Genomic DNA, 26,870 nt, shown 5'->3' with positions numbered 1-26,870 from the left:
TTTGTTGGTGCATTTCTATATTGTTGATGATTTGTTTATCACTACAAATTGATGGACAGTTGATTATACATAGGTTGAATTAATCATATTTATCAGATATCTAGCCAGTTAGTCCTTCATTTACACCATTGTTAAATAGAAAATCCAAGTAGATTTATCTTCATGTTAATTGTGCTTCATTAATCTAGAGGCATTGTTTTCCTCTTTGATGCCTTCATTCACTGGCATCTCGAGAGGCCTGCTGTTTTATTGCCAGATATTAAATCTTTTTTCCTTTCCATTTTCTCAATTTAAGTTCTTCTGGAAAATTCTTTGGTTGTTGATGGCAGCAATGATACGGACTAAGCTAAGCTTGACAATTGTAGAGAATTCATTAGCTGTGGTTGGTGCTTCTAGTGTCTTAGAGAGCAGTTATCCAGGTCATGATAATAATTTGGGGGGAGCCAAAGTTTGAACTACTGGCGTTCTGCAACTGTGTCACTTTTGACTAGTGGTCAGTCACCATAGCCATTTCACATCTGTGATGGCCAAGGTGCAGAAGGGTCGGCCCATTCATTCATTATAATGTACAAGGGATTGCGATCGAGTTCATCTTCATCTTTATTAAAAGATGCTAAAGATAATATGAGAGCCTCAAGAGTGAATTGACATTTCTTTATTATTCAGACCTTTGTAGTCCTTGAATCATTTCCTTTCGAGGTATGCTCCACTTCTATGAATTCAATACCACGGTTACACTTGATTCTACCTAAGACAGTGTCGACAATATTCAAACTGTAAATTAATATTTGAAAAAAGTGCTTTAAAACAGAGGGTATTAAGTCATGAAAAATATGCAACTCAGCTGTGGAATATATTAATAACATAGGATTCTTGAACATGTCACTTTTTACATCATCTTTGTCTCGTTACATTTTTTCTTGGTAAAATTACAAAATATGAGGGAGGTGCTTTGCAGTAAAAGGTAAAAAGAGAAAGCGAATGCATGAACTTGAACGAGCACACGAATTTTCAAAACGGCAACCCTACCTCATTTCATTCTTTCATACAGTTTAAACAAAATCCATGAAACATTGCACTGGCTGGCCTTGCCTACGTTTCCTACAAAAGATAATTTTTCTTTCTGTAGAACACAAAGATTGCAATGAAAGCAGTAATAACGTTTTAAATACTTTTACTTTTACCCGGATAGTGATTTTGTTACCCTATTCATCTATTTATCAGATTGTTAATAGACAATTTTTTTATCTGATGATAAAAGTCTCACTTTCTAGAGCAAAAGAATTGAAACACTTTCTCATTCTCATGTTACTACACCTAATTTATTATTTGTTGAGTTATATGCATGTGTCCTAATATCTGATTCATTGATTTATATGCATGTTTATAAAGTTAGCTCGAAAAGGATGACAAAGTTTCTTCATTAAGCTGTTCAGTTTTTGAAAACAGAGGCAGCCTCATTTTTACTTTCCCGGGGACTGAGGTCTTATATAACAAAAAAGCAACATAACGTTTTTATCATCACGAGCTTTCTTGAATACGGCTCTGAAACTAGATGTGTCGTTAAAAAAACAAGAGAATAATGCACAGATTGGCGAAGAACAAGAAGGCAACTAGACACATTGTTTCTTGGTCTTCCAAGGTGTTTTGATTCATTTATTGATTATATTCAAGTATTCTTTGGATTTTTGTGTGAATAAGTTGTGTTACAATATGAATGATGTTAAGCTGCAGGAGGATAATATACTGCGTGAACAAATTGGCATCCTCGGCATGGACAAGTACAGATTTTAAGTGTTTCATTTGTGCTTCGAATCTCCTACTACTGTCAGATATTCTTATTTGAGTATTGAACTTGCCTCTGCAGTTGGACGCATATTGCTTCCAAGTTTACTAATAAAACAACTAGACAGTGCAGGAGAAGGTTCAATTTCTTTTCTCTATTGACAAATTTACTATCTAAAAGTTTGAATCAATTATTATTATTCCTTATCCGGCGTTGAAGTGACTAAGAAACTGCAGATGGTTCACCTATCTCAATTCTGATTACAAGAAAGGGGGGTGGTCACCAGAGGAAGACAATCTCTTATGTCAGGTATAAGTCGTGCTATTCCATAACTGATAAATAGCGTAGTGCATTGTTGGATGATTGTAAATTGATATTTAACTGTTATTCAGGCTCAGAAGATATTTGGGAATCGATGGACTAGGATAGCTAAAGTGGTATCAGGCAGGTAAATGAATTACAAAAGACCGTTTCTTTCCGTCCTTCTCATTGCAAGTAGCCGGGTGACAATTGGAAGCAGCGAAAGTAGTTAACTATTTCTATTGTTGCTCACTCAGAACGGACAATGCTGTAAAGAATCGATTCTCTACTCTTTGTAAAAGGAGGACAAAGCATGAGCCTTCAGCAAAAGAAACTGCAACTCGAGCAAAGCTTGAGGCTTTAGCAAAAGAAAACGCAACTACTTACGTCGACTTGAACAACAAAAGGGTTGTCACTCAACTTGATACTAATTCCAATGAGTTATCAGAAACTAGTGTGCCTTCTAAGAAGATGAGGTATTGCTGTTGTAGTGTGATTCCGCTAAGAATATTAAAGATAGACTGGCAGGTTATCAGATAACGCTGAAACTTTTTCATACAGGAGAGGCAGCTCTGATGTTATTGAAAGACAACAAGAGGAATTTAGTGAAGTGAATGAGCAACTGACACCATCATTAGCAGTAATACGACGAAAAGTTGACATTTTGAGAAACTACTGCCAACAATCTTGGAGGTACAAAAAATGTCCAAACTTAAATTTCTGTCTAACCTATAGCTAGTCTGCTATACTGCACTGAATGATTCTTAATGCAGGGCTTCACAGTTATATGTAGACTCTCCAGGGAGTTCAGACTATAGTATTGGATCAACACTTTTGACCCATATAGCACTTGTTAAACCTGAACATGTTGCATCTGATTTTTCACTTCAAAACACAGGAGCTGATATTCAACCATATAAACTCGGACAGTCAAATGTTGATTGTGATGTTGTAAAGGATGCTGTCACCTGCGAAACAACAAACCAAAGTGGAGAAATTTCATCAAGTAAGAAAAAAGCTGCTTGAATTCATATTTTCTTCCTTTATTATTCAATATACATGAATGCTGGCTGAGTTTCTAAAGAAACTTCTTTTCTTTATATAGAAAATATCATGCTCTCTTTCAATGACCTGAAAGCCAATGATGGAAGTTTTCATGACTTCTCAAGTAATGAGTTTGACTTCCCACTTCAAGCAACTCCATTATTCAGATCATTGGCATCTGGGGTTCCCAGCCCCCAGTTTACAGAAAGTGTGAGTTAATTAATGTTGCAGTTAAACCGAAAAACATATGTTCCATAGCTACTTGCTAGCACAACAGACTCTTGTAATCTGGTTCTTTTATGTATTTAAATCTATTATAGAAGAATCCTATTAATTATATGTTGGTACAGTAGTAAACATGAGTTTGTTTACATGACTTGAATTCAGTATGATATCAAAGAAGAAAGAGTGATGCTTTGTAACGTTTGTGTTGCATGGATATCTCAGGAGAGGGAATTCCTACTTAAAACACTTGGTGTGGAGGCCGCATCCCCTATCCCTGAGCACAACAGCTTCGCGACCTTCAACTTGCAAAAGGGTGCTTCTTCAAAGCCTCTGATCAACACCTGACTCCTATATTTGCAGTTTATTTGATGGATTTCACAAGCACATGTTTTATCTTCAGTTTTGGAGTTCATTTTAACTCGACTCACAGTCATGCCTACCCTACATCTTATACACACAGATTTTCCATGATCAGATCTGACCTTGGAATCCAGAATGCAATGGTGCCTCCTAGATTCCGGTGAAGATTTTATCCTACATCCAGTTTTTTTGTTTGAGTTGCCAACGCTTGTGTTCACATTGGATTCAATGGCCCTGAGTGGAATTTTTTTGTTGTTCTTCTTTTGGGCTTTTGAATCTGGGTATTTAATTCTGCATAAGTTTTTTTGTCTAGATTTATTGTTTGCCCAACACCTCCTGTATACCTTCTCACTGTATTCCCTTTTCTTTCTCCTGTCGGTTTTCTCTGTAATTTGCCACAAAGTTTACTGAATGGTTGAAGAATGTGCTTTTGGTGCAACTGTGCGCATCGAACTCTGAGTCTCGGTTGGAGGGGGCTTATCCAGGGGCGGCTCCGATAAATAGAAGACCCGTGCAATCATTAAAAAAAGGCCTTCTATATATATGGAAAGAATTAAATTTAATGAAAATAATTTTTGATCATCTCCGATCACAAAAAACTCCTCTTCGCTGAAGAATAACAACAATAAATAACCAAAATTTAATGAGGAAAAGAGGATCAAGGGTGGTCAATGTTTAATTTTTCACTTTCCCAACATTGTTTTATTTCAATTTAGCAAGTTTAGGTTGTATATTATACTATCATATACACAATTATTAATTTGAAAATTGACGCCTCCCAAGCAGGCCCCATATCATTGTATGGGTTGCATAGAGTCAAAATCATGAGCTTCTCAAGATTATATTATGGGGCCGTTTGATTTAGATTAAAACAAACTACTTATTACTTAAAGTAAAAATAAATATTATAAGTGATAAGAGAACTTAACTTATAAGTTATTAAATGTTTGAATAACTTAACTTATAAGTTAATTGGGTGTTTGGTAATTTGAATTTATAAATTAGAAAAAAAATTCAAATACAAGAAATTTTATTAATAAATTAAATTTATTACATATTAAAAATTTAAAAACTTCATAAAAAATACAAATCACCAAAAAAAACTCAAAAAAATCTAACTTCCAACTTCCAGCTCCAAAAATCCTGAAAAATACTTCTGGTTTCTATAACCAAACACAGTCCTGAAGTTAATTTTTACACAAAAGAAGTGAGAAGTTGGGTTCCCAAACACCCACTATATTATAATTATATTATAACAGTGTCTGCCGAAGTGAAAAACACTCAAGAATGATCTGAGCATTTTTATTGTTTCGAACTTCAGCTACATCAACCAGACAGATTAAACAATATTCTACATGAACTCTCAACAATGAATACATCGCATATTACTGTGAACACCAAGTGGCCAGTAAGAGAAAACCAATTTCGAATTTAATCACTAGATAATTACCAAGTTGCATACATATAGTGATATATTGAGTATGTTTCTCTTTGTTTTTCATGTTGCTAACGTTGTACATATAGTTCTTGCATTGAAACGCAACTATTTATTAAGTTAGTAACTCAAGACAGCACCTGCAACTGCAAGTAGTGGCAATAGCCAATTTAACCAAACACAGGTTTACGAGTAATAAATACACTGATCTACCGTTATTACCGAAGTACACAAAATTTGCTCAAGTTGCGTTTGTAGTCCAACGGTTAGGATAATTGCCTTCCAAGCAATAGACCCGGGTTCGACTCCCGGCAAACGCATTCGTTTTTTACAGTTTGGTGAAAGTCAAGCACCGGTTTGTTAGATGATGCTTTTCTTTCCTGGTGGTTGACTTATCTGTCTTAGCTTTTCCTCTTAATATAATAATCCTACAGATATTATTGTATACTTGTGTACCTTAAAATTAATGATTACTCCACCTATGTTCATTCAGTTCTGTAGTTTTGTAAATCTCCCTTCATTTCAATCTCAACAATGGGTAACTGTTTTGCTGCTTCTTCAAAGGTTGATGCCACTCTCCCCTCCACTTCTGGTACTCTCCTTGTCCATTTTTCTCTTTGCCAGCTCAGATGGGCACCACTTATCATGCTTTTCTTGAATTTCAGATTTTCTTTATTGTCTATTTCTTGTGTGTGTGTGTCTGTGGGGGAGGGGGGTTCTTACTTGTTATGAAGTTCTGTTCTTTTAATTATAGTTACTATGGAAATTGATCTTGATACTATCTTTGGTTAATTGTTGATCAGTTGTATTGGGTTAATAGGCTGATGATCATTTTAGATGGTTGACCAACTGTCCTCAATTTCCTTCTTTAGCTAAGCTTAGCATTTTCCTACTTTATGTGATTTCAATTCGGTTAACGGAAAATAGAATCCTTTTCAATGTGTTGGAATCAAATTTCAATTCGATTCTTGGATATTGTTATGATTCTAAATATAGGAAGATGGGGATGATCTAATTTTTGCTTTTAATTCTGTTACTTTATCCATATCAGGTTTTAGTTTGTTAAGTGACCAATTCTTCCATAATCTCAAGGTATGCTAAGTCTCTCATGAGCAAGAACTCTGATATTATATTAAGTGACCGATTCTTATAAAACTTAAATATGATGGGCCAGAGCTATGTACTATGTGAAGTGACCAATTCTTCCAAAATCTAATATGTTAGGAGGATGATTTACCAGGATCATATATTATTATTCCAGCATAGTTTTTGTTTTTTCTGTTTTTTTGGTATACAATGAACGCCTCTGCCCTCTAGAGATTATATATCTGCTGCAAATGAATTTGTAAATAATGATTTCAAATGTCTTTTGGCTTTGGACATTTATGTGTTGGGGTTTATTCTGGTGCATCTTCAAAACGGAGCTAATGGCTTAAAAGTCATTCTGCTCAACTTTAATATGATTTGTACACTTAATCTATCAACATTCTGATACCCATTGTAGTATTTATCACAATGTGTATGGAGTTCTGGAACAAATTTTATTGAAATGTGAGCCTTTCGACTACTTGGGTACAAAGAGCAGATGGCTTGGACAAATGCCACAATTCTGTATGCTTATGTTTCTAAAGAGGTTCCTTTCCTTCCATCTTTAGGGGCCTCAAGAAGTATCAGCAAAACCACCACTCCTGCTGTAACAAATGACTCTTCGAGCTGGAAGAACAGCAATGGAAGTCACCTTCCATCTCCAAGATCTGAAAGTGAAATTTTATCATCCTCTCACTTGAAAGCATTTTCATTTAATGAGTTGAAGAATGCAACGAGAAACTTCCGTCCTGATAGTTTACTTGGTGAAGGCGGGTTTGGTTATGTGTTTAAAGGATGGATTAATGAGCATACACTTTCTGCTGCAAAACCAGGATCCGGGATGACTATTGCTGTTAAAAAGCTTAAGCCTGAGGGCTTCCAAGGCCATAAGGAGTGGTTGGTATGTTACCTATTCTTTACCATTGCTAACTAAAATCTGTATTACACCAATGGCTGCTTGAACTTTTCACTGAGAGACAAGTTTTTGCAGACTGAATTGAATTATCTTGGACAGCTCCGTCATCCAAATCTTGTTAAACTTATTGGATATTGCTTGGACGGTGACAGTCGACTTCTGGTTTATGAATTCATGCCCAAGGGAAGCTTAGAGAATCATCTGTTTAGAAGTAAGTTGATTAGTTAACTATTATGCAGAAGTTGGAAATAAAACAATATTTACCATATAACCAGTGATCGCCCCTAATAGCACCTGAAAAAGATGTAACTTCTGCCTTGGTATCACGTAGTCCTCGGTGAGGTTTGAAGCTACAGCTTGTTTTTCAGGAGGGCCTACACAACTCTCTTGGACTATAAGAATCAAAGTGGCTATTGATGCTGCTAGAGGTCTCTCTTTCCTTCATAATGCTGATAATCAAGTCATATACCGTGATCTCAAGGCGGCTAATATTCTTCTAGATGCAGTATGTTAATTTGATACCAGAAACTCTTTGTTGCATTTAACAAGAATCAGAAGTAACATTTCCATATCTGCTGTTATATTTGTATCCTCGTCCATATTTTGATATACTCCCATGCCATGGCAATTCTGAGTGTGCAGGAGTTTAATGCCAAATTGTCCGATTTTGGTCTGGCCAAGGCAGGACCTACCGGTGATAGGACTCATGTATCCACTCAAGTAATGGGTACTCATGGTTATGCAGCACCAGAGTATGTTGCTACAGGTATATGTTTTTCATTTCATGGCAACAACTGGTTTTGAGTGTAGCATATTGCTGAAACTCTCGTATGAACAGGTCGATTGACAGCAAAAAGTGATGTATACAGCTTCGGGGTTGTTCTTCTTGAATTATTAACTGGTCGTCGCGTTGTTGATGAGTCAAAGGTTGTTGTGGAACAACATCTTGTGGACTGGGCATTACCATATTTATGTGACAAGAGAAAACTATTCCGGATCATGGACACCAAGTTAGAAGGCCAGTATCCTCAAAAAGCAGCTTTTGCTGCTGCTACCATTATTTCTAAATGCCTAAACACCGAGTTCAAATCCAGGCCACAAATGTCTGAAGTTGTAGCTTCCCTTGAAGAGCTTCAATCATCAAAATTTGCTTTTAAAAACACCCCATCTGAGCGTCAGACTGGTTATGATCATATTCACAAGTCGCCACTAAATCAACATCGAAATCAGCATAGGTCCCCTTTGAATTTGACACCCTCAGCATCCCCATTGAGGTCCAAACATCAATCTCCATACAGACGAGGCTGATTCATTGTGTTGTATTCAAGAAATTACAATCCAACAGTCTGCAGATCTTGTGAATATTAGAAATTACAATCCAACAGTCTGCAGATCTTGTGAATATTGCAGCAGCAACATCGACTCGTGTGGAAGCAGAGGTAGAGCAATCAATGATCAAACTTCACCTCTCAATTCACTCCATTTTTGTTTGCACAAGCTGCTGTGTGGTCATCTTCTGTCGTATGGTATATAAATTTGCAATGTGCATAACAGTAGGCTAGCAGTTGTATCATACGGATTATAAGAGAAAGATATAGCTTTTGCAAGCTTTGTTCATGATCATCCTGTGTAAGCAATAGCATTAACATTCCTGCATTTTGATTGCGGCGACATGATAGATTTCCTCATACATGTACACTACTGATACAGAGAAATAAAAACTGATATTCATTTGTTCTTCCTCTAAGCACAGTTGGTTACATTGTTATAAGAATTGATCAACTGTTGACCTCTTGCCTTGACGACGCCAAATAGTTCTCAAAGTAGTTTGGAGGTTCAAATATGAAGCATGATATCACGTCCCTGAGAGTAATAACACCGGCTACTTCTTTTCCACTAGCAGCGACAACATAAACCCTGTGAACCATCTTCGAAGAAAGAATGTGTATCACATCCCCCAAAGTTGAAGAGAGACTGCATGTTATTGGGATCATGATTTCCCCACCATCAGGGGCTTCTGAAGCAATGGTGTTCATGAAATCTTTCACAGTGAGATTCCTGTGAGCATAAATGTAGAAATGATCACAGCTACAAAACATGTTACTCTGTGTGTTATACATGTGGCTAACAAATAATATAGTTCCATTGTGGTTTATCAAGCAAGTGACAATATTAATTAAAATTTACCTAAAGTTTGAGAAAAGTTCCCGATTGAGTAACAGAAACTTAATCTCTCTTATGCTAAGACTGCCTACAATATTCCTCTCCGGTCCTTCAACGACAGGAAGTCCTCCAATTTGGTTTTCTTTCATTAGCTTAAATGCTTCCAATACCAATTCACTGCTCTGGACACAGATGACCTAAACAGCATGAGCAAAAAAGGTTACTAATCTGAGACTTCATGTGCAAGCAGTAATACAAGTAATGGACAGAGGTGGTTGTATATCTAACCTCATCAGTGGACATGAAAGGAAGACCCACTTCAGTAATTAGTTGAGAAGCAATGCAATCAAACCAATCCCTTCCTTGGCAGTGCTCTAGACCCTTTACGACAGCAGATTGGGTTATAAAGTTTTTTATGGATGCTTTTCCACTTTCAATTACAGGTACATTCCTCAGCCTATACTTGGAAAGCAGCAATAGGACACTCAACATCGAGCTATCTGATGCAACTGGAATAAATGGCGCCCAGCGATAAGATGTGACAATTGACCTCACCTGCAATTAATTTCTGAATCAAACTTGAAAGCGTCTTAGAGAGCGGAGGTTTTCGTAGCACAATCTATATACAATATATTTAGCTTAACCACATTAACAAGAAATTAAGATACCAAATTTATCTACAGTATTGGTTTATTGATTTTTAAAAAAAAAACCTCTAGCGGTGGTTGCACTTGTTCTAGGTTCCTCTGATTTTTCTTGCAAATCTTGTTGAAACAGTTTATTACGAGTAACTGCTAAACTCTCAAGTGAGAGAATTTGATAGATATGATGAGTTCATAATTAGATGTTATCTTACTGTCGTTGATGCAAAAGGCTCTTCTTCGAGGATGACTTTATAGAAATCCTCTCCCAATGTATTAGCGGCTGCAGGTGCATCTTTTCCAATCCCTTGATCTGCAGCCAAACCACCAGCTACAGCTGCACCAACTGCAGCAGCAGCTAGACCTGCAGCTGCCACGGGACCCGTTGCGCCTGCTGCTAGCACTCCGAGTGCACCAGCAGCGCCCGCACCAACTCCAGCAGCTGCTGCAGAACTGGCAGATAAGGCCGCCGCAGCAATATCTGCACTCTCCAAAACCCAAAGAACAATGGCAGAGAAATCTATGATTCCTAAATACCTCTCCCTCCAATCCATAGTGTGTACATCATCCGACTCCCTCACAGGAGCCGCCAAGATGTTGGCATCCGACAGAATCTTGATCGCCTCGCCAACTGAAGCATCTGCTTGAATCTCCACAACTACAAAGCCATAACGCGTGCTATCAGTTCTACTACACTAGACCAAAATCTTATATTAAGCTTCAAATGTACTAATTATAACCTTTGCCTCGAGGAACTTCGGGGAAGGCTGAAACTGGAATACTTGCGAATGCGTCAGTTAAGGTCTGCTGCAATGACATAGGCAGTTTCTTTCTGTTCTGGACCTTGTCAAAGTAAGCGTCATAGCTTGGATTCTTTAAAACTACTTTTGATGCTTCTAATTGCGCCATATATATATCCCTAGCACAAAACCAGAGAATAAGCTAATCGGAATGCTAATTTCAAGTATTAACATTATAGACATCCTTTCATATATAATCCTTTTAGAATTGCACTATGCATAAAAACTAAGGAACTTGCAAGTTTGTGAACACTAACCACACTCATGGCTGATGAATTAGTTTAGTGAAGTTGAAGATTAAATTTGTTCATGCTAATCTTGTTACTAGTTAAAAGGGTTAATATCAGTGGTAAATATTTTTGCAACGAAATTAAGAAACGGACAAGATGTAAGCAAGAAATACAAATTTACACTTACCGGAAAGATGATTCCTGCAAGATAATTAGGAAGATCTCTATTCTGAATTAATTCCTGTGTTCATATGTGTTGGGTCACCTAAGAAGGACTAGTACAAGACATAGCTACTGCTGGTCATGAGATCTGTCAGCCGTTCGAGAAACTTGACACGTATCATCGTATGATATGAACGCCTGACACGTGTCCACAATAATCTGATTCTGTAATAAATATTTTAAGTTGATACACTTTTTTCAGAAAATAAAATGTTGATCTTCTGTATATATTTTTTATTAAAATTTTATTCACATATTAACTCTCAAAACCATGAAACCTGTATTATGTTTTTTTTTATAATTATATGCCTTACAAATTAGTATCTGTCCTGATACTTGAGTCAAGGTCGAAACATAAGTACATATTTAACTTAGTCTTTAATGATGTTGAATATCCATATTACCATTTTTCTTTAAATTATATATTTTTTAAATTTTGACAGTGATTTATATATATATTAAAGTAATTTGAAAAATATAAATATCATATATCTTTATAATTTATTTTTGAAATCTCTAGAATTATGCAAAATTAATATAAAATTTAATCAAAAGTCAATATACTTATATAAAGGAGAAGCGAGGGGCGTGTAGGTGGCGCCTCTCAGATAGCTCCGTTCTATTTTTCTAATTTTCCAGAATTTTTGGATGAAAGATATAAAAAAAATTGTTTCAGATTCATTGATATGGTATATATCTTGGTATAAATTAATCTGATTCTGTTTCAGATTATTTATGGAATATAATAAATTGAAAGCATCAGTCTGATTTTATTTCAGATTATTTATGGAATATAGTAGCTTGCAAGTTTTTTAATCTGATTCTATTTCAGATTATTTGATTATGGAAAAGAGTAGCGCACAAGTTTCTCGGCACCTATAAATACCCTTATAGGTTGTAGGGTTTTGGATCATCTAAACACAACCTACACTGTCTCTCAATATCACAGTTAAGGGTGTGCATTCGGTTCGGTTAACCGAAAACCGAACCGAATAACCAAAATAATTTCGGTTCGGTTAATCGAAATTTATATTTCGGTTCGGTTTTCGGTAGCCAAATTTTCAATTTTCAGTTATCCGGTTTTTTAACCGCGGTTTCATAGAATTTCAGTTTCGGTTAACCGAAATAAATTTCGGTTTCGGTTAACCGAATGCACACCCCTAATTACAATGATATATGTTTGTTGGTGATTCTTTTATAATATTTGTTTTGGCCGTCGGACGTATTTGTTGTTGTTTGCAAGCTTACGGTCTGTTTTATTGACAGTCAGTATAGTCGTATGCTTTTTATATGCAGGTAGTGGTGTATATGTCTAAGAAGTAGTGTTTGGAAAAGTTAATGACAATGTTAGTCAAGAACAAAACTTTTCAAAAAAAAAACACAATTAAAATTAAGATTCGTCGTGCTTTAAATCGTTAATTACATGTAGAAACTTATTATCATTTTTTCACATATGAATTATAGTCCAATTTTGCAATTTTAAAAATTAATATTGGTATTGCATCGAGATGTTTATAATATAAAATTTATTTTATTTTATAAATATTAGCCGCCGCAACGCGCGGATTCTCAACTAGTTGAATAAAACTGACCGAAAAAATAAAAAATAGACTTTTACTCTGGCGGAGAGGATGTAATTTAACTGCTAAACTGAAGAAAAAATAATCAGACTATCATTTTTCATATCACAGGTTTTATTTTTATTTTGCTAACCTTTAATTAAGTCAAAAATTAAATATTAGTTACATATACAGCCAATGTGCAGGCTTCTCTTAATTTTAATTTTTGCTAAATCTTAATTAATTCATCTATACTAACACAGATATGTCTGAGTTATAATAGAAATATATGCATGCTTGAAGTATGAAAAGATAATAAAAATCTAAATTATCAAATAATCTTTTTCTAGGAATATACAACGACGACGAATATTTTTAATAGTAAAAAATAGTCCAAATCTTTTACACAATCTCAAATACATCACTTGTTATGTTCTCCTTGGTGGGTAAAACCAGCTAGAGGTCCTTTACTTGAAGCCAATGGTGATAACTCAAACCTCAGGTTCTTCTCACCTTGCTCAGAAATTGAAGACTCTGCTGTTGATATAGCATTCAATAGACTTGAAGCAGACGCAGCACCTGAATGCGATTCCATGCTTCCTGCAAAGCCACCAGTACCCCTTCCAACTATAGACGAAATGGCAGCCGCCAAGGCAGATTGAAAACTCGGGTTCGACGTGATTTCCTTTGTTGCAGCTGCAATTTTCTCTGTGGAAAACTGAGGTTGATGTTGAGTTTGATCAGAGGTGTTTTTATTAGGTATGGAATAGCTGTAAGGTTGATAAAAAGGTGTCTTAGATGGCAATGGCAGTTGTGTGGTACTAAAAGTCGATGGAGATGATTGCACATTGTGGTTTCTCCAGTGCTCGAAAGACGGAGATGAAGACAAGGAAGGGGCGGAGAAGTTGAGACATGCAGGAGGGGAATAGGCTATTGGTTGAGGAGTTGGGAAAAAGGTTGATGAGTAGTTGTTGTAACGAGAGGAGGCGGATGGCGTGGTGAGGTCTAGAGTGATTGTGGGATGTGATTGTAATGTGGAAAGGGTTGTGTTTGGGAAATAGAATGGAGGGGTGTTGTTAATGGTGGTGGAAGTGGTGGAGGGGAAGCTGAAGCTTGGTTGTGAGGTGGAGGTTGAGGAGGAGGCTTTGAGCATGGAAACGGCTGCGCTTGTAGTGGATGCCATTGCGGTGGCTGCAGGTGGAAGTTGGTGGTTGTGTGTTCCTTCGTAGGTTGTTATGAGAACGGACATGTTTTCATGACATCTTTGCACCTACATTTTCACATCGACATGATCAAACTCTGATAATTTCATGCTTTACTCGTATGTACATGACACCTTAAGATTTCAGATGAGCTGATTGCTTAACAACAGTGACATTAATACAAAATGTTAAAATAATATGATCTTGGCAAATCCTCCTCCTTATATCCTGAGGTTTTAGGAGAATTGGTCACTTAACATGATATCATGATATCAGTGTCATGTTCACGACCTCGAGGTTTTGGGAGGAGGGTTCATCAAGATCATATTGTATTCTAACACAAAGTAGAAAATGTGAATAATTTTGTGAGCCGGAGGTTGATGGATTGAGTGACATATCAAATCTCATTGGTAAATAAAATTTCTGCAATTGAATGATATATTTAGAAGAGGTTGATGGATTGAGCATACATGTTTTCTGACCGGGCATGAGGGCGACATGGTGCAGCGGTAATAGGCTCGAGGGCATGGATTTCCTTTTGCTTTTTTCTGTCCATATTTCCTCCATTGACACCCATCATTCATCTATATACAACATTAACAAATATATAATCAAGTAAAGAAACTGCGGCGCATGCATTTGTTACTCAATTCTATATGTAATATAAGACTAGCTGGCTAGTTCCTTAGATTTACACTAACCGTTGGGCCACTGCAGATAGCTCGCACGGAAACCCTAGCTTTCTTTGCAGGACTTTGCTGCAAAACATTTTCATCATCCCCACTTGTCGACATCGTCTTTGAATCTTTCCTTGGATACCTCGTCGTTTGATCACTCGCGCCATCCCCTTCGACTTCTCTGGAGCTTTGATTCCTCGAGACTCCAGAAGCAATCTCATCATCGCCAGAGAAATCATACGATCTTCCATCCAACCTCAGAGCAAGTCCACGTTCCATATCATCATCACCGTCTTCGTCTTTTTTGATAACTTTGTGAACAGCTAGATCCTTATTTTTAGCTTCTAATGACGACGATCTGCCAAGGCTGAGACTCACCAGCTCATCATGATCATCTTCTTCCTGTGAAGAATCAGCTGCATCTTTGTCATCGCATGAGCGATTATCTTCTTCTTGTTGCTGATGATGATCCGTCCTAGTAATATTATCGATTTGCTGTTGCAGAGTCTTGTAATCTTTCATTATATTCGACAATACAAGTTTTAGCCTTCCGTTTTCTTCTCTAACTTGATCCATTTCAGCTAATTCTCCCGGTCTGTTCTTCAGTTTGTTCTATTAATCATATCAACCAAAAATTATTTATTATTCAAGTTTTGATCTAAATATAAGAGATTGACAACATGAATTACAGATATAGCTAGAAAACAATAATATCATCAAGATCGGAGATGCAGTATGGAAACTGAGGTTGCATCCAAGTACATCTCTCCATATTCTAAAACGGAAACCCAAAACTTGGTACGACAGAATATAAGCTCTTAATCACTTGAGCTATTCAATCGTGCTCAAAACAGATAGATAATTTAAATTTAACAAAAAGAGAGAAATATTTAAGAGGAGTACCTTGGATGCCTCTAGTGATAGATTAGTCTCTCCCTTAGTGTTGGAGCATATTTCTTGATTACTGGCCATGGATTACAAGCTGTATGAGCAGCTGCTGCATATATAAATTTTTATAGGCCTTCCTAGACGACGTTCGGGAGGATGTATGTTAGATGTCTGTGTGTATGTACACATATATAACGAGGAATCCAGTGGTTTGACTTTTTTTTCCCCTTCTAAGAAATCAGAATTTTTTATCTTTATATTTTGTTTTAAAAATATACACTTGATTACAAATTGCATGCGAGATATATGGATAGGCATGTAATTCGAAGTTTCAACTTAACAACTATTACCCCAACCAAATGTCTTTTTAGCTTACTACTCATCCTCCAAGGTTTTTCAATATATTTACGTAAAATGGAAAGAATAATAGGATACTAAGCTAGTTGACACACAGACTCGGAGAAGAAACGTCCCAGGCACAGGGAGAGCCGACGGAATAAGTCAACGGAAATACAAATCTGTTGAACATTCGTACATAAATTGGGGACCGCAGGTGACCTACAATTACAGTCCTGTTTGGGTCCTCTTGCCTGCATAACAATCAACCGTATTTATTATTCTACTCGTTCTTGTCAAATTTTATTTCTACTTTTTTTTTTTTTGAAATTAACTTGCCCCACCGATTTGTACCAAGGTAAATAGACTTATTAGGTAAATAGAATTATTGTTATAATTTAAGTTTAAAAGAGATTTTAATATCAAAATAATATTATATTAAACAATTAATTTTAACTTTCATTTTAAGTTTAACAAAACTTTCAAATACATCATATCTTTAAATTCAAATTTAACTACCTTTTCGCTCTCAAATTCTTTTCTTTCATCTATATATTTCTGGGTCAAATTCTCAAAATATAAAAATCATTTACTAAAATAATCTCTTATTAAGTGAATGATATCTTCAACATAAACAAATATTGCAAATTTCATTTTATAAGCAATCATTTTTTATATTTTTTTAGTTTTCGCTAATTCTCTATTCTTCTATCATAGTACTATTTGTACAGTATTCTTTTATGATTTCTCGTTTATATAAATTTTTATTTCATATTTTTCAGTAAAGATATATCAATTATACCTCTTGCAATGTTTGTAGAATGTAATTTCTTTTACATATTCTTTGACATTTTACACGCTTATTTAGATACTTTGACAAATGTTTATTGAAATAATTGTTTTGAAACTCTTTTTTATAGATAATTGTATTAATTAAAATGTAATTTTCACAATTGATGTACCATTATAATTATTTCTAATTTAATTTTCTGAATTTGATATAATATCGATATAATAAATTCTGAATAATCTAGTTTAAAATTATGTCAGCTTTCACACTCAAAGTATGTTAGACCACGGAGCATAGTTAGAAAATTAATACATAACGAAACAAGACAAGATTGGTCGCATTTTCAGACGAGGGCTCCTGGACAAATATCTAGTTGGAAAAATAAACTATTGTCCGAAACAAAACTAGACTTTTTACCAATTAAATAGATTAGTCAAGTTTTCCGCGTACTATGTTCTAACAAATACAAATACTCCAGAATACCTTTGAATTCTCAATTTCCTATATAAAAAAAATAAAAATAATTTCCAAGTCGTTAGAGATTAGAATTAGGGGTGATCGCGGTCCGGTTTGGAGGTAGAACCGGAACTAAACCATACATTAGCGGTTTTTCAAAATCTCAAACCAACACGTGACCCGCAAACTAATTAACCCGAACCAAGCGGTGTGGTTTTAGATGGTTCGGTTAAGCGGATTGATCGGTTTATGACTAAGGCTTATAATCAAAAATGAGGATTCATGAATAATATTGAAAATTGAAAAATAAAGTATCATTTTGTCTCCATTTACACAATTTCACATAGTTAAATTAAAATAAAAAATTTAGTCTAATAAAATGCATAAACTTGAATCGAAGTCGTGAATTACTGAATTGATATGACTTGTAGTTGGTATTGATAAGGTCGGAACCTAAACAACAACCCAGCAAGTATAAACTAAAAAATTAATATTTTGTATATATATAATATTAAATATTTGTATTGTAGTCCAAAATTCTAGTTATATTTTTTGGTTGGTACTCTCCTTTTGGTACTACAAGTCTACAAATGTGGAGTCTATTAGTATTATATTTTTAAACAGTTTCAAATACTAAAAACACTCATAACAATACATTATCATATACTATTTCATTAAAAAAATTATAATGATGTTATAAATAAAATTATAAATATACAATTTTGAATATCTTTTTTTAACAAGAACCTTCATATAACTCTTTTTAATTTTAATGAGTTCTATTTCAATATAAACACGAACCATTACATAACTGTTTCCAACTCTAATCTTAAAAGTTATTGTTGTCAAAAATATTAATACTAAAATACTAATAAACTGATGTTAAAATTTAAATTATAAATAATAAATTACGAATTATATACACGTCCGTGCTTTGCACGGGTTAAAGGCTAGTATATATAAATACGCGGTTCGGTTTTATAACGGGTTAGTTTAATATATTACCGAAACCAACCCACAAACCACGGGTTTTTAAATTAATCGAACCAAAACCGTAAATCTCATTTCGGTTTCGGTTTGGATCGGATTAATATCAGATTGGTTTATGCGGATTTTGCGGTTTAAATCAGACCGTGATCACCTCTGATTAGAATACAGAACGCTGTATATACACCGTCCTCTTTCACTTTTTAAAAGAATAATTATTTAAGTTTTACAAAACTGACCACAGAGAGAATGGAAAAGACTTTAGCCTCCGGAATATTATTGTTAATAGCATTATAGAATCTAAGAACACAAAATGACAAGTTGGGTTCTGCCAGCTCAAATAAAGAGGACCATTATTACCTTCGTGCTATTGCAAACACTGAGTTGTTCTTACTCTAATCCAACTTGTATACATGTGCTTAAACAAATGCATTGACTAATTACTTGTACTAACCTTAGAGTTATAAGTATTGCATTGACCTTGAAATGTTACAGCAATTATATAAGGTTACTTGGGTGGACAAGTAAACCTAAGAGTTGATAATTTAGTAATTAGTGGAATGAATCTAACCTACTACAAATATAATTATGAGAAGTGGCTGTCATTACACATCCATGTATGATCTGCAGTGTCATGATTATAAATATAAGATAAGTCAATGAATTCAATCTAACATAACATGACAACCTATAACAAAATGATTAGCCATCATACTAAAAGTAAGGTTGTGATTAGTCAAAGTCTCTCAACCTTGTCTACAATGCTTATATAGATGTAATAACAGATGATTATTAAGTATGTTGTAATTAATGTTTCATGCCCTCTAAAATAGGACAGGTGTGAATTTAAAATGTGTAAATGGGGTTAGAATTTTGACTTGTAAAGATCAATGCAATTATATTTTACAACTTGATCTTTATTTGATGAAGGGACAAGCAATGGTGTATTATATAGTAATGAAGTTGACAATTGATAGTAGATTATATAGCTTGTATGCTGCTTTGGCCATTAGAATGAATTAAATTTTACTTGACCTTAGCAAGGCACTGCAGCAGGAAAGAACCTGATCACAGGTGAAGGTGTCTTCTGCATGTTTTAGTACTCAAATCATAAACTAATGTGCTAATTTGTTCAAAGCGGTGCATGTTGCTTGACTGAAGGCTTAGCTGCCTACGAACACTAGACAACAGCTCAGCTCTTAGATATCATATGAAAATTATTGAACAGTTTTGCAAGGAGAGACCAAATCCACAAGAGTTTGAACGAATTCTTGCTTCATGATATTTCTGCCCCTTTCTCAAAGGCTTTCTCAAAGGGATGTCAAAGATACCCCGAGTGTTTTGAGGTCAGCAAACACTCATAATTAACCAAAGTGAAGAACCAACATGCAGTCCTTGGGTACTGCCAGGGGGTTCAGTCAGATGATCTTTCTGCATAACTCTCTACAGCTAGATACAATCAGTTTCCAAACAGGGGATTCTTTGAACAAATTGATAAATGATAAGAATCAGAAGACTCGTTCGAGCTGCAGAAGCCTGAATTGACGATTAATGCATAAACCAAACCTCACCCTAGGAGTCGGAGTAACCAGTGAAAGGAACGGAGTTGGGCCCTACACCTCGAATTTTTATTCAACCCACAGAATTAGAATAGTTCATTTTGGTTTTGTTGTGATTAAACATTAAAAAGTAACTTTTATTTTGTTTTAGTACTGGATCGAAGGGAAAGACGAGTAAAGTTTAGTGAATTTTACTCGTCAATCATACTGTCATTATCGTTTACGATCTGTTTTGGTCAGACGATATTGGTGAACAGCTCATGCATTTAGTTTGAAGTTGCAAGGTGAAGAGAAAATAGTGAATAAACTAGACCAGATCTAATAATTTAAAGACTATAGCTTGCATTACATGTTAAAGGTTCTTGAAAATTTGCTCCCCATTACTTCAAGTCTAAACACAATGTCGAGGAAGGATTGAAGGGGTTGCTACAAAAAGTTAGTCAAGAAGGACCAAAGCGAACCTGGTTCTTCCATTATACCAGAGACAACTGAATACCATCCGCCACTATCTGCTCCATTCAAAGTCAGCTCCAGCTCTAGGATTAGCATTGTTCCCCCGAGTTAAGTCATCAGGTTTAATGGAATCCGCATAGGCGTGCCAACCAAGAAGGTACGGGACGAGAAACTGCAGGATATCACAATTCAGTAACTGAAAGAGGCAAAAGTGATAATTGAGAAAGCAGGGCAACAAGGCTGCCTAATGACAAAGGGAAGGGCTCTATTGCACATCTAGACCAGCAGAAACAAGTGGTTCATGGTTCTTTTAGATATAAAAAGTAAGAAAAACAACTTATTAAGTTTTATCTTTCACACACTTGAACTCATTATAGACAAAGTAATTTTAAATTTATTATGTAGTAATCCTCCCAAGAAATATTAAAAATGAGGGTTGAATCATACATTGAATGCTGATACAAGAACAGTCAGCTCGGCCCTGGTAACTGGAATATAAATGCTCTCATCCATGTTTGCAAGCTTGTTCTGAACACCTTGAATATCCAGCAAGTTAAAATAAGGAAATCAATTTTTGCACCAAAAATGAAAATTTTAAAGAAAGAATTTAATTATAGAGGATTACTGAGATTAAAGAAGTGTCCAGAGCCATCTGGAAGGGGCTCTACTTTCAGCACCTTCCTGACCTTGCCTTCATCGCTGCAAAGAGTAAGCAAATTAAGTTTAGCATATCAACTTCCACCGCAATCAGTAAATTATCATTATCAAGCTTTTAGATGCATAATATTAATACACGTGAAGTTCCCGATACCGAGAATTAAGACATGACCAGCTTAATTTAGAAAAAGAATATGTTAAAGAATTTAGTCATTAACTCAGCCAGCTTATTGGCTGCTTAAACTGATGACTTATAACATAATTACTACTAATAGTATCAAACAAATGCTAAACCACAAACAAAGACTAATAAGGCCCACATCAAAATCAAAACAATGTGATCAATACAAGACTTGAATATACAGGTCAACCATTTCATTAAAGTTTTTAGCTGCAAAAAGTCTGAGTGTTGGTCTTTTATCTTATTGAATCCCTGCAGGGCCCTGAATATAAAGGGAAAACATCACAAAAGCATTCAATGCTTGTATTCTTAACAACATCATACACAAAGAAAGAAGAAAGAAAGAAAGTACAGATGGATCACATCTTCAAAACTTTTAAACATTAAACCTGCATTTGGTTGATTTAAATTCTGTGAACTGTAGAAGTTTAACTCTGGAGGTAATAGACACAACCTCTCAGAAGAAAGAAAATTAACATTAGTGATGATATTTTCAGAGCCTTAATGTTCATAATATGATAAAATATTACCTTTTTCCTTTAAAGGGGTCATGGAAAAATTCACATGAATCTTTAGCACCAAGGCTCATAAGAGTTCCAATTTCAGTAATCGATAATAAGAACACCTACGCATATGAAAAACGATCATAATCAAAACATATGTAAAAAATTGTAATACAATGCTAACCTCTATAATTCCTATCATACACAACCAAGAACCCTCTAATTAACTCTTACGAATAATAGCAAATATAAGTAATAATAACTTAACAAGTCTAGCGACCATTTAGAGATAAGCTTCACTCACCTGCTTTCTACTCCAATCATATTGACGAACACTAGCTGCCGGAGCAAACTGAAGCAACACACACCCCTCTCTCGACAACTTATATGAACCTGACTATACAACCGAAAACATTATAAAAAAATCAAACACCCAGGCAATCAAAAAAAACACAACTGCTGCAAAAAAATAACAAGAGAACTCATACAATAAAGATACTCACATCTAGAGGAGCGAATTCGGGAGCCCGAGGCTCGACAGTAAGAGCAGCCTTCCCTTTGTATATCGAATGCCCGACAAAGAACCTTGGTGATGCTGACCCAGTAGCTAAAATAGAAAAAAACTCAAACCATTACACATTTTCAACTCATAATTCAACTTTTCAAGGAGTTGTCAATACAATACTCTGCTAACATAAACATATATACATAAGATGGGGTAAGAAATTGCATACCTGGTGGAGATAAAGATGATTTAGTAGCAGTGAAATTGTTGTTTTGATGGTGAAAGTGCTCAAAGTGTGGGGATCTATTGACAGAGAGCTTATTGGGAAATGGGGTTTTGGATTTTTTAGGGTTTAAGGAGAAAGAGTAGTGGAGGTGAGATGATAGTTTAGTGTGGAGATGGTTAGGGTTTAAGATGCTGCTAAACCCTGAAGTAGATGATGGCTGAGATAAGGTGTGGTTTAACATTTTTGAGTTTTGATTTGTAAAAAATATTCAGAGGGTTTTAAGAAGTTTCAGTTCTTCAAGAACGGTGAGAACCTGAGCTTCGTTCCTGACCCGGGTTGAGCATTCGACCGAGTTTGGTTCAAAACTGAACTGAAAAATCGAAAAACAAATTATGGCCCTGTTTGGGAGTTAGCTCTAGCTAGCTGATTGAAATTAGCTGTTTTCGAAGAAAGTGTTTGGTAAATAACTGATTGAATTAGCTTTTTTATTTTACCGAGATACATTGCCAATCATCTAATTGAAAAAACTCCTAGTAGCTTTTTCAAAATTAGCTTTTTGGATCCAAAAACCTATTTCAATAAGCTAACTACCAAACATTAACATTAGCTTTTTCATTTGGTCAAACATCTAATTTGATCCAAAAAACTAATTTCATCTCAAAAAGCTAACTTCCAAACACCCCCTATATTTTTTATTGAAAGTCGAACTGAATCGAATTATTATTTTAAACCAAACCGAGTCCAACCAACAGATTTATTTGGATTTCAGTTTTAAAAGCTGAAATTTTAAAAAAACAAATATTATATTTTAACTATAAATCTCAATCAACCAACCTTTAAGATTTAATAAATTAATTTCATACATAAAAAAGAATAACTTGATTGCTGCACTAGTGAAAATAGTAAACTAAAATTAGAAAGTTTGAAATTTAAGATAAAACCAATAAGAATAAGGTTGTGTTGATTTGGAGAAAATGGAATGGAGGTAGAACGGAATGAATTTTGTACTCTAAAATGGTGTTGATCAAAGAAAATGTATATAATTTTCATTCTTTCAATCATTCCAACCTTACTATTTTAACTATAACTGTAACCCACATGTTTTGGAAGGAATGCTCATTCCATTTCAACATCATGTTTCTTCACAATCTTTCTCACAAAAAAAATTAACTACATTCATATTTTGTCACCATTATCTCATATTTTCTTATTTCTCCTTAAAACTTCTATATAATTTTTCATTCCATTCTCCTCTCATTCCATTCCATGAAGTGAACACAGCCTAAGTTGATGAGTCTCCTTCTGAAAAAAAAAAAAAAAGAAAGAAAAAAAAAGTTGATAAGTCTCCTGACTAGCATTAGGCCAATAGCAACAAGCAAGATGGTTGATATTCACTGTTTGCACGTATTTTGAGTCTTGTATAAAGCATAGTTTCATAACATTTTTTATTTTTTTAATTAAAAGTTTAACGTCAATTCAAAAAAAAATTAAAAAAAAGTTATGAAAAGATATTTTATAAAAGTCTCAAAATACGTGTCAAAACATAACGTAAAAAACCTGATAGGACAGAGGGAGTAACTATTATGTATTGCATTTGCATTCCAATCTATGTTGAAATAAAAACCTGCAGTTCGAGAAGAAATGATTGAAATCAACATATCGCAACAGGATTGTACTGTTAATGTGTTATCGTGATGTTTGGGTTATATGGATTATAAACTCATGAGAGACGCTTGAATAATCAGAATATTAAATATTTAGAGTTACTCCAATATATATATATAGGCCAACATTCAAGAGAGGGACTCCTTATATGGAGTTACATAGTGCGCCACTATAAATCATCAATTTTATTATAAATTCTGTTATAGAATACATATAAAACGTGATTCTAATATAGAATACTATAAAATAAATCTATTTTAAGTAATTTAACACTTAAAATTTGATTAAAAAAAGTATATTTTCGAAACTGATTCTACAACAGAATAATTCTGTATGATTATTATTCTGTTATAGAATCATATTGAGATATTGCATAATTTTAGATGATCTTTGGAATAAAAAAAAATTGTATAACTTCGTTTTCGGTTTAATAATCAAAATTTGCAATTATATTTCATAAAAGATATAATAGAATATATATTATGTGTATATTTATAATGGTGTGTTATGTAACTCCATATAAGAGGGTATGCTATGGAGTGCTACCCTACATATATATATATATATATATATATATATATATATATATATATATATATATATATATATATATATATATATATATATATATATATATATATAATATTTATGTTATATGTAAATAAAAGTTCGGTGATTTCAGACTAAATCGAAATATTATATTAAAAATCGAACCTAACCGATATTATTTTCGAAAATGAGAAAGATTTCTGCATATACGCCCAAATCGGACAATAATATCAGAATCTGATAAATCAGTCCAAACCGCTTTACTAATAGGGTGCCCCAATACGTTACAAAATCTCGCTTTAGCCAATGATCCAATCAGAGGAACAATTGGAACAGTTGCGCGCCTAGGAGGGCAGCGCGCTTTGGGATGCGGAGCAGCTATTATCGCCCAGCTCCGTTTTCTAACTGATAAGGAAAAAAAAATAGGGTCAAAAGAAAATGCCATTTTGGAGTTTTACCAACAATTTGCTTGTGTAGACGGGCATCCGGTATTTTCTGAATCCTTATGTAAGGAATTACAAAAGAAATTCTTTCAACAAAAATGCGAATTAGGAAAGATTGGTCGACGAATTAGCTATTATCGCCCAGCTCCGTTTTCTAACTGATAAGGAAAAAAAAATAGGGTCAAAAGAAAATGCCATTTTGGAGTTTTACCAACAATTTGCTTGTGTAGACGGGCATCCGGTATTTTCTGAATCCTTATGTAAGGAATTACAAAAGAAATTCTTTCAACAAAAATGCGAATTAGGAAAGATTGGTCGACGAAATATGACTGGAAATTTAATAAAATGGAAACCAAACTGAATCAAAATTTTACAATTCGGTTCGATTTTACGGTTTCGATTCGGTTTACTCTGCCCTACCCGTGTGTGTAAATAAGTAGAAGCACTTTTGAGAAGTTAAGAATGCTAGTTCCTCCCTCATAACTTCTATTTATTAATTTATTTATTTCTCATTTCTGACCCACTTCTTTATTTTAAGCAAAAAGTCACTTTCTTAAACCTTACCAAACAACCCCTCTGTCCGGAATTACTTATATTTTGGTCATTATGATTAGTACGTGTTAGATATAATTGATGATTACTGATGTTCTTAAGGTTTGTTTTAGAACAGGAATCATCAGAGTTTAAACTGGAAGCTGATCAGAGTTTAGCAAAGTCTGACAGAGTTTAGCAAAGTCTGACAGAGTTTAATAAAGTCTGATCAGAGTTTACATAGTCAAGACTCGACAGAGTTTACACGTGGAAAGAGCTCAGAAGCGGATATACTTCAAGGAAGGATAGAAGCTGAGGAGTGATTTGCTGACTATGGAAACTAAACAGAAAACTGGAGCAATCTTTGATTGATAGATTTATTAGCTGATTTATAGGATATCAAATCAGAGATTGATTTTGTAACTGTGTCTATATAAACACAGATTAGGGTTACTCTATAGGAGTTGAGTTATCGAGTATATTTTACAAAACCCTAGCAGCTCTTAGTGATACATTATAAATCACTGAGAGAGTTTTTGTAACCATTCAAGCTTTGTGAATATAAGAGTTTACTGCTTTCAATCTCTTATATTGTCTTACTGTGTTACAGATTGTGATAGCTATATCAGATTATATAGTGAATTTATAGGACCTAACAAGTGGTATCAGAGCCAGCTCTGTTAAGATTACTACAGTGAGATCTTAAACACAATCATGTCTGAAAAATCACAAGCTTCATCCTTTAGAGTTCCAATCCTTAAGGCATCTGAATATCCAGTCTGGAAAGAGAGAATGATAATATTCTTAGACTCTGTTGATCCAGAATATCTTGACAGGATCTTTGATGGACCACATATGCCCACCAAGCTCTCTGTTGGGCTTGCTGATGAACCTCAGAAGATGATCCCAAAAGAAAAGAAAGATTATACCCCTGAGGACATCCTGTCAATTAGTAAAGACTCAAAGGTGAAACACCTTTTGCACAGTGCTCTTGACAATGCAATGTCTAATAGGGTAATTGGGTGCAAAACTGCTAAACAAATCTGGGATGCTCTGGAAACCAGATGTCAAGGAACTCAGGCCATTAAGAAAAACAGAAAAACAATCCTTACACAGGAGTATGAGCACTTTGACTCAAAATCTGGTGAGTCTCTGACAGATCTGTATGACAGATTTGTCAAACTGCTGAATGACTTATCTCTGGTGGACAAGGAATATGATCTTGAAGACTCAAATCTCAAATTCCTTCTGGCTCTTCCTGAAAAATGGGATTTGAAAGTCACAATTAGAGACAATCTTGATCTTGGAGAAATGTCTCTTGATGATGTTTATGGAAGATTGAAGACCCATGAACTTGAAATGGAGCAAAGGAGCAAACGTCATGGAGGAAAATCAAAGTCTGTTGCTCTGAAAGTTCAAGAGGAAGCTGCTAAGAGCAAAGGAAAAGCTCATATCACAAAGTCTGACATTGAGTCATCAAACTCTGATGACTCAA

The 26,870-nt window shown here is 34.7% G+C and overlaps 5 protein-coding genes and 1 non-coding gene across 9 annotated transcripts; 3 read left to right on the top strand and 3 right to left on the bottom strand.

Annotated features, from left to right (window-relative positions):
• The first annotated feature begins 111 nt into the window (after window positions 1-111).
• Window positions 112-4,154, top strand: LOC108206018 (transcription factor MYB124-like). Of its 4 annotated transcripts, XM_064087860.1 has the most exons (11): window positions 112-699; window positions 1,393-1,642; window positions 1,729-1,781; window positions 1,868-1,924; window positions 2,023-2,095; window positions 2,179-2,234; window positions 2,344-2,562; window positions 2,648-2,779; window positions 2,860-3,092; window positions 3,192-3,340; window positions 3,518-4,154. In XM_064087860.1, exons 2-11 carry the CDS (start codon window positions 1,583-1,585, stop codon window positions 3,698-3,700), a joined length of 1,215 nt encoding a protein of 404 aa, XP_063943930.1. In that variant the 5' UTR covers window positions 112-699; window positions 1,393-1,582; the 3' UTR covers window positions 3,701-4,154. The 4 variants fall into 4 exon arrangements, with proteins under 4 accessions (XP_063943930.1, XP_063943929.1, XP_063943931.1 ...); XM_064087859.1 differs by lacking the exon at window positions 112-699 and having other exon boundaries at window positions 1,228-1,642; XM_064087861.1 differs by lacking the exon at window positions 112-699 and having other exon boundaries at window positions 1,231-1,642; window positions 1,735-1,781.
• Window positions 4,155-5,398: 1,244 nt separating this feature from the next.
• TRNAG-UCC (transfer RNA glycine (anticodon UCC)) lies at window positions 5,399-5,470 on the top strand. Its single transcript has one exon. It is a non-coding gene; the product is annotated as a tRNA-Gly (tRNA).
• A 116-nt stretch (window positions 5,471-5,586) lies between these two features.
• On the top strand, window positions 5,587-8,892 carry LOC108210044 (probable serine/threonine-protein kinase PBL3). Its single transcript, XM_017381292.2, has 6 exons — window positions 5,587-5,742; window positions 6,806-7,137; window positions 7,228-7,363; window positions 7,521-7,657; window positions 7,795-7,918; window positions 7,991-8,892. The coding sequence occupies exons 1-6, from the start codon at window positions 5,685-5,687 to the stop codon at window positions 8,458-8,460; spliced, it is 1,257 nt and encodes a 418-aa protein (XP_017236781.1). The 5' UTR covers window positions 5,587-5,684; the 3' UTR covers window positions 8,461-8,892.
• A 38-nt stretch (window positions 8,893-8,930) lies between these two features.
• LOC108210043 (SNF1-related protein kinase regulatory subunit gamma-1-like) lies at window positions 8,931-11,292 on the bottom strand. Its single transcript, XM_017381291.2, has 6 exons — window positions 11,174-11,292; window positions 10,697-10,875; window positions 10,172-10,614; window positions 9,604-9,870; window positions 9,340-9,512; window positions 8,931-9,210 (listed from the first exon to the last, which is right to left on the bottom strand). Exons 2-6 carry the CDS (start codon window positions 10,863-10,865, stop codon window positions 8,931-8,933), a joined length of 1,332 nt encoding a protein of 443 aa, XP_017236780.1. The 5' UTR covers window positions 10,866-10,875; window positions 11,174-11,292.
• A 1,787-nt stretch (window positions 11,293-13,079) lies between these two features.
• LOC108208242 (WRKY transcription factor 72A) lies at window positions 13,080-15,797 on the bottom strand. Its single transcript, XM_017378762.2, has 4 exons — window positions 15,550-15,797; window positions 14,671-15,258; window positions 14,440-14,553; window positions 13,080-14,037 (listed from the first exon to the last, which is right to left on the bottom strand). Exons 1-4 carry the CDS (start codon window positions 15,616-15,618, stop codon window positions 13,189-13,191), a joined length of 1,620 nt encoding a protein of 539 aa, XP_017234251.1. The 5' UTR covers window positions 15,619-15,797; the 3' UTR covers window positions 13,080-13,188.
• A 4,164-nt stretch (window positions 15,798-19,961) lies between these two features.
• Window positions 19,962-22,563, bottom strand: LOC108206568 (single-stranded DNA-binding protein WHY1, chloroplastic). The gene is made up of 7 exons (XM_017376908.2): window positions 22,191-22,563; window positions 21,960-22,063; window positions 21,761-21,853; window positions 21,484-21,578; window positions 20,741-20,814; window positions 20,563-20,651; window positions 19,962-20,287 (listed from the first exon to the last, which is right to left on the bottom strand). Exons 1-7 carry the CDS (start codon window positions 22,426-22,428, stop codon window positions 20,168-20,170), a joined length of 813 nt encoding a protein of 270 aa, XP_017232397.1. The 5' UTR covers window positions 22,429-22,563; the 3' UTR covers window positions 19,962-20,167.
• Window positions 22,564-26,870: the final 4,307 nt, after the last annotated feature.

This window comes from Daucus carota, chromosome 2 (genome assembly GCF_001625215.2).
Source record: "Daucus carota subsp. sativus chromosome 2, DH1 v3.0, whole genome shotgun sequence".
Lineage (NCBI taxonomy): Eukaryota > Viridiplantae > Streptophyta > Magnoliopsida > Apiales > Apiaceae > Daucus > Daucus carota.
The sequence above is the reverse complement of the archived record's forward strand: the minus strand, read 5'-3'. Positions and strand labels throughout refer to the sequence as shown.

What these genes read in the sequence shown, in the direction of transcription:
- LOC108206018 (XM_064087860.1), top strand. Translation starts at nt 1,583, where the DNA reads ATGCACAGATTGGCGAAGAACAAGAAGGCAACTAGACACATTGTTTCT. An exon ending in TTGTTTCTTGGTCTTCCAAG is followed by an intron (nt 1,643 to 1,728) that starts GTGTTTTGATTC and finishes AATGATGTTAAG; the next exon opens with CTGCAGGAGGATAATATACT. An exon ending in ACTAGACAGTGCAGGAGAAG is followed by an intron (nt 1,925 to 2,022) that starts GTTCAATTTCTT and finishes AAGAAACTGCAG; the next exon opens with ATGGTTCACCTATCTCAATT.
- LOC108210044 (XM_017381292.2), top strand. Translation starts at nt 5,685, where the DNA reads ATGGGTAACTGTTTTGCTGCTTCTTCAAAGGTTGATGCCACTCTCCCC. An exon ending in CACTCTCCCCTCCACTTCTG is followed by an intron (nt 5,743 to 6,805) that starts GTACTCTCCTTG and finishes TTCCATCTTTAG; the next exon opens with GGGCCTCAAGAAGTATCAGC. An exon ending in CTAATATTCTTCTAGATGCA is followed by an intron (nt 7,658 to 7,794) that starts GTATGTTAATTT and finishes CTGAGTGTGCAG; the next exon opens with GAGTTTAATGCCAAATTGTC.
- LOC108210043 (XM_017381291.2), bottom strand. Translation starts at nt 10,865, where the DNA reads ATGGCGCAATTAGAAGCATCAAAAGTAGTTTTAAAGAATCCAAGCTAT. An exon ending in AGCCTTTTGCATCAACGACA is followed by an intron (nt 9,871 to 10,171) that starts GTAAGATAACAT and finishes AATTAATTGCAG; the next exon opens with GTGAGGTCAATTGTCACATC. An exon ending in GAACTTTTCTCAAACTTTAG is followed by an intron (nt 9,211 to 9,339) that starts GTAAATTTTAAT and finishes TTATGCTCACAG; the next exon opens with GAATCTCACTGTGAAAGATT.
- LOC108208242 (XM_017378762.2), bottom strand. Translation starts at nt 15,618, where the DNA reads ATGGCCAGTAATCAAGAAATATGCTCCAACACTAAGGGAGAGACTAAT. An exon ending in CTATCTGCAGTGGCCCAACG is followed by an intron (nt 14,554 to 14,670) that starts GTTAGTGTAAAT and finishes TGTTGTATATAG; the next exon opens with ATGAATGATGGGTGTCAATG. An exon ending in CATGCCCGGTCAGAAAACAT is followed by an intron (nt 14,038 to 14,439) that starts GTATGCTCAATC and finishes GTGAAAATGTAG; the next exon opens with GTGCAAAGATGTCATGAAAA.
- LOC108206568 (XM_017376908.2), bottom strand. Translation starts at nt 22,428, where the DNA reads ATGTTAAACCACACCTTATCTCAGCCATCATCTACTTCAGGGTTTAGC. An exon ending in ATCATCTTTATCTCCACCAG is followed by an intron (nt 22,064 to 22,190) that starts GTATGCAATTTC and finishes TTTCTATTTTAG; the next exon opens with CTACTGGGTCAGCATCACCA. An exon ending in TTCTTGTATCAGCATTCAAT is followed by an intron (nt 20,288 to 20,562) that starts GTATGATTCAAC and finishes GATATCCTGCAG; the next exon opens with TTTCTCGTCCCGTACCTTCT.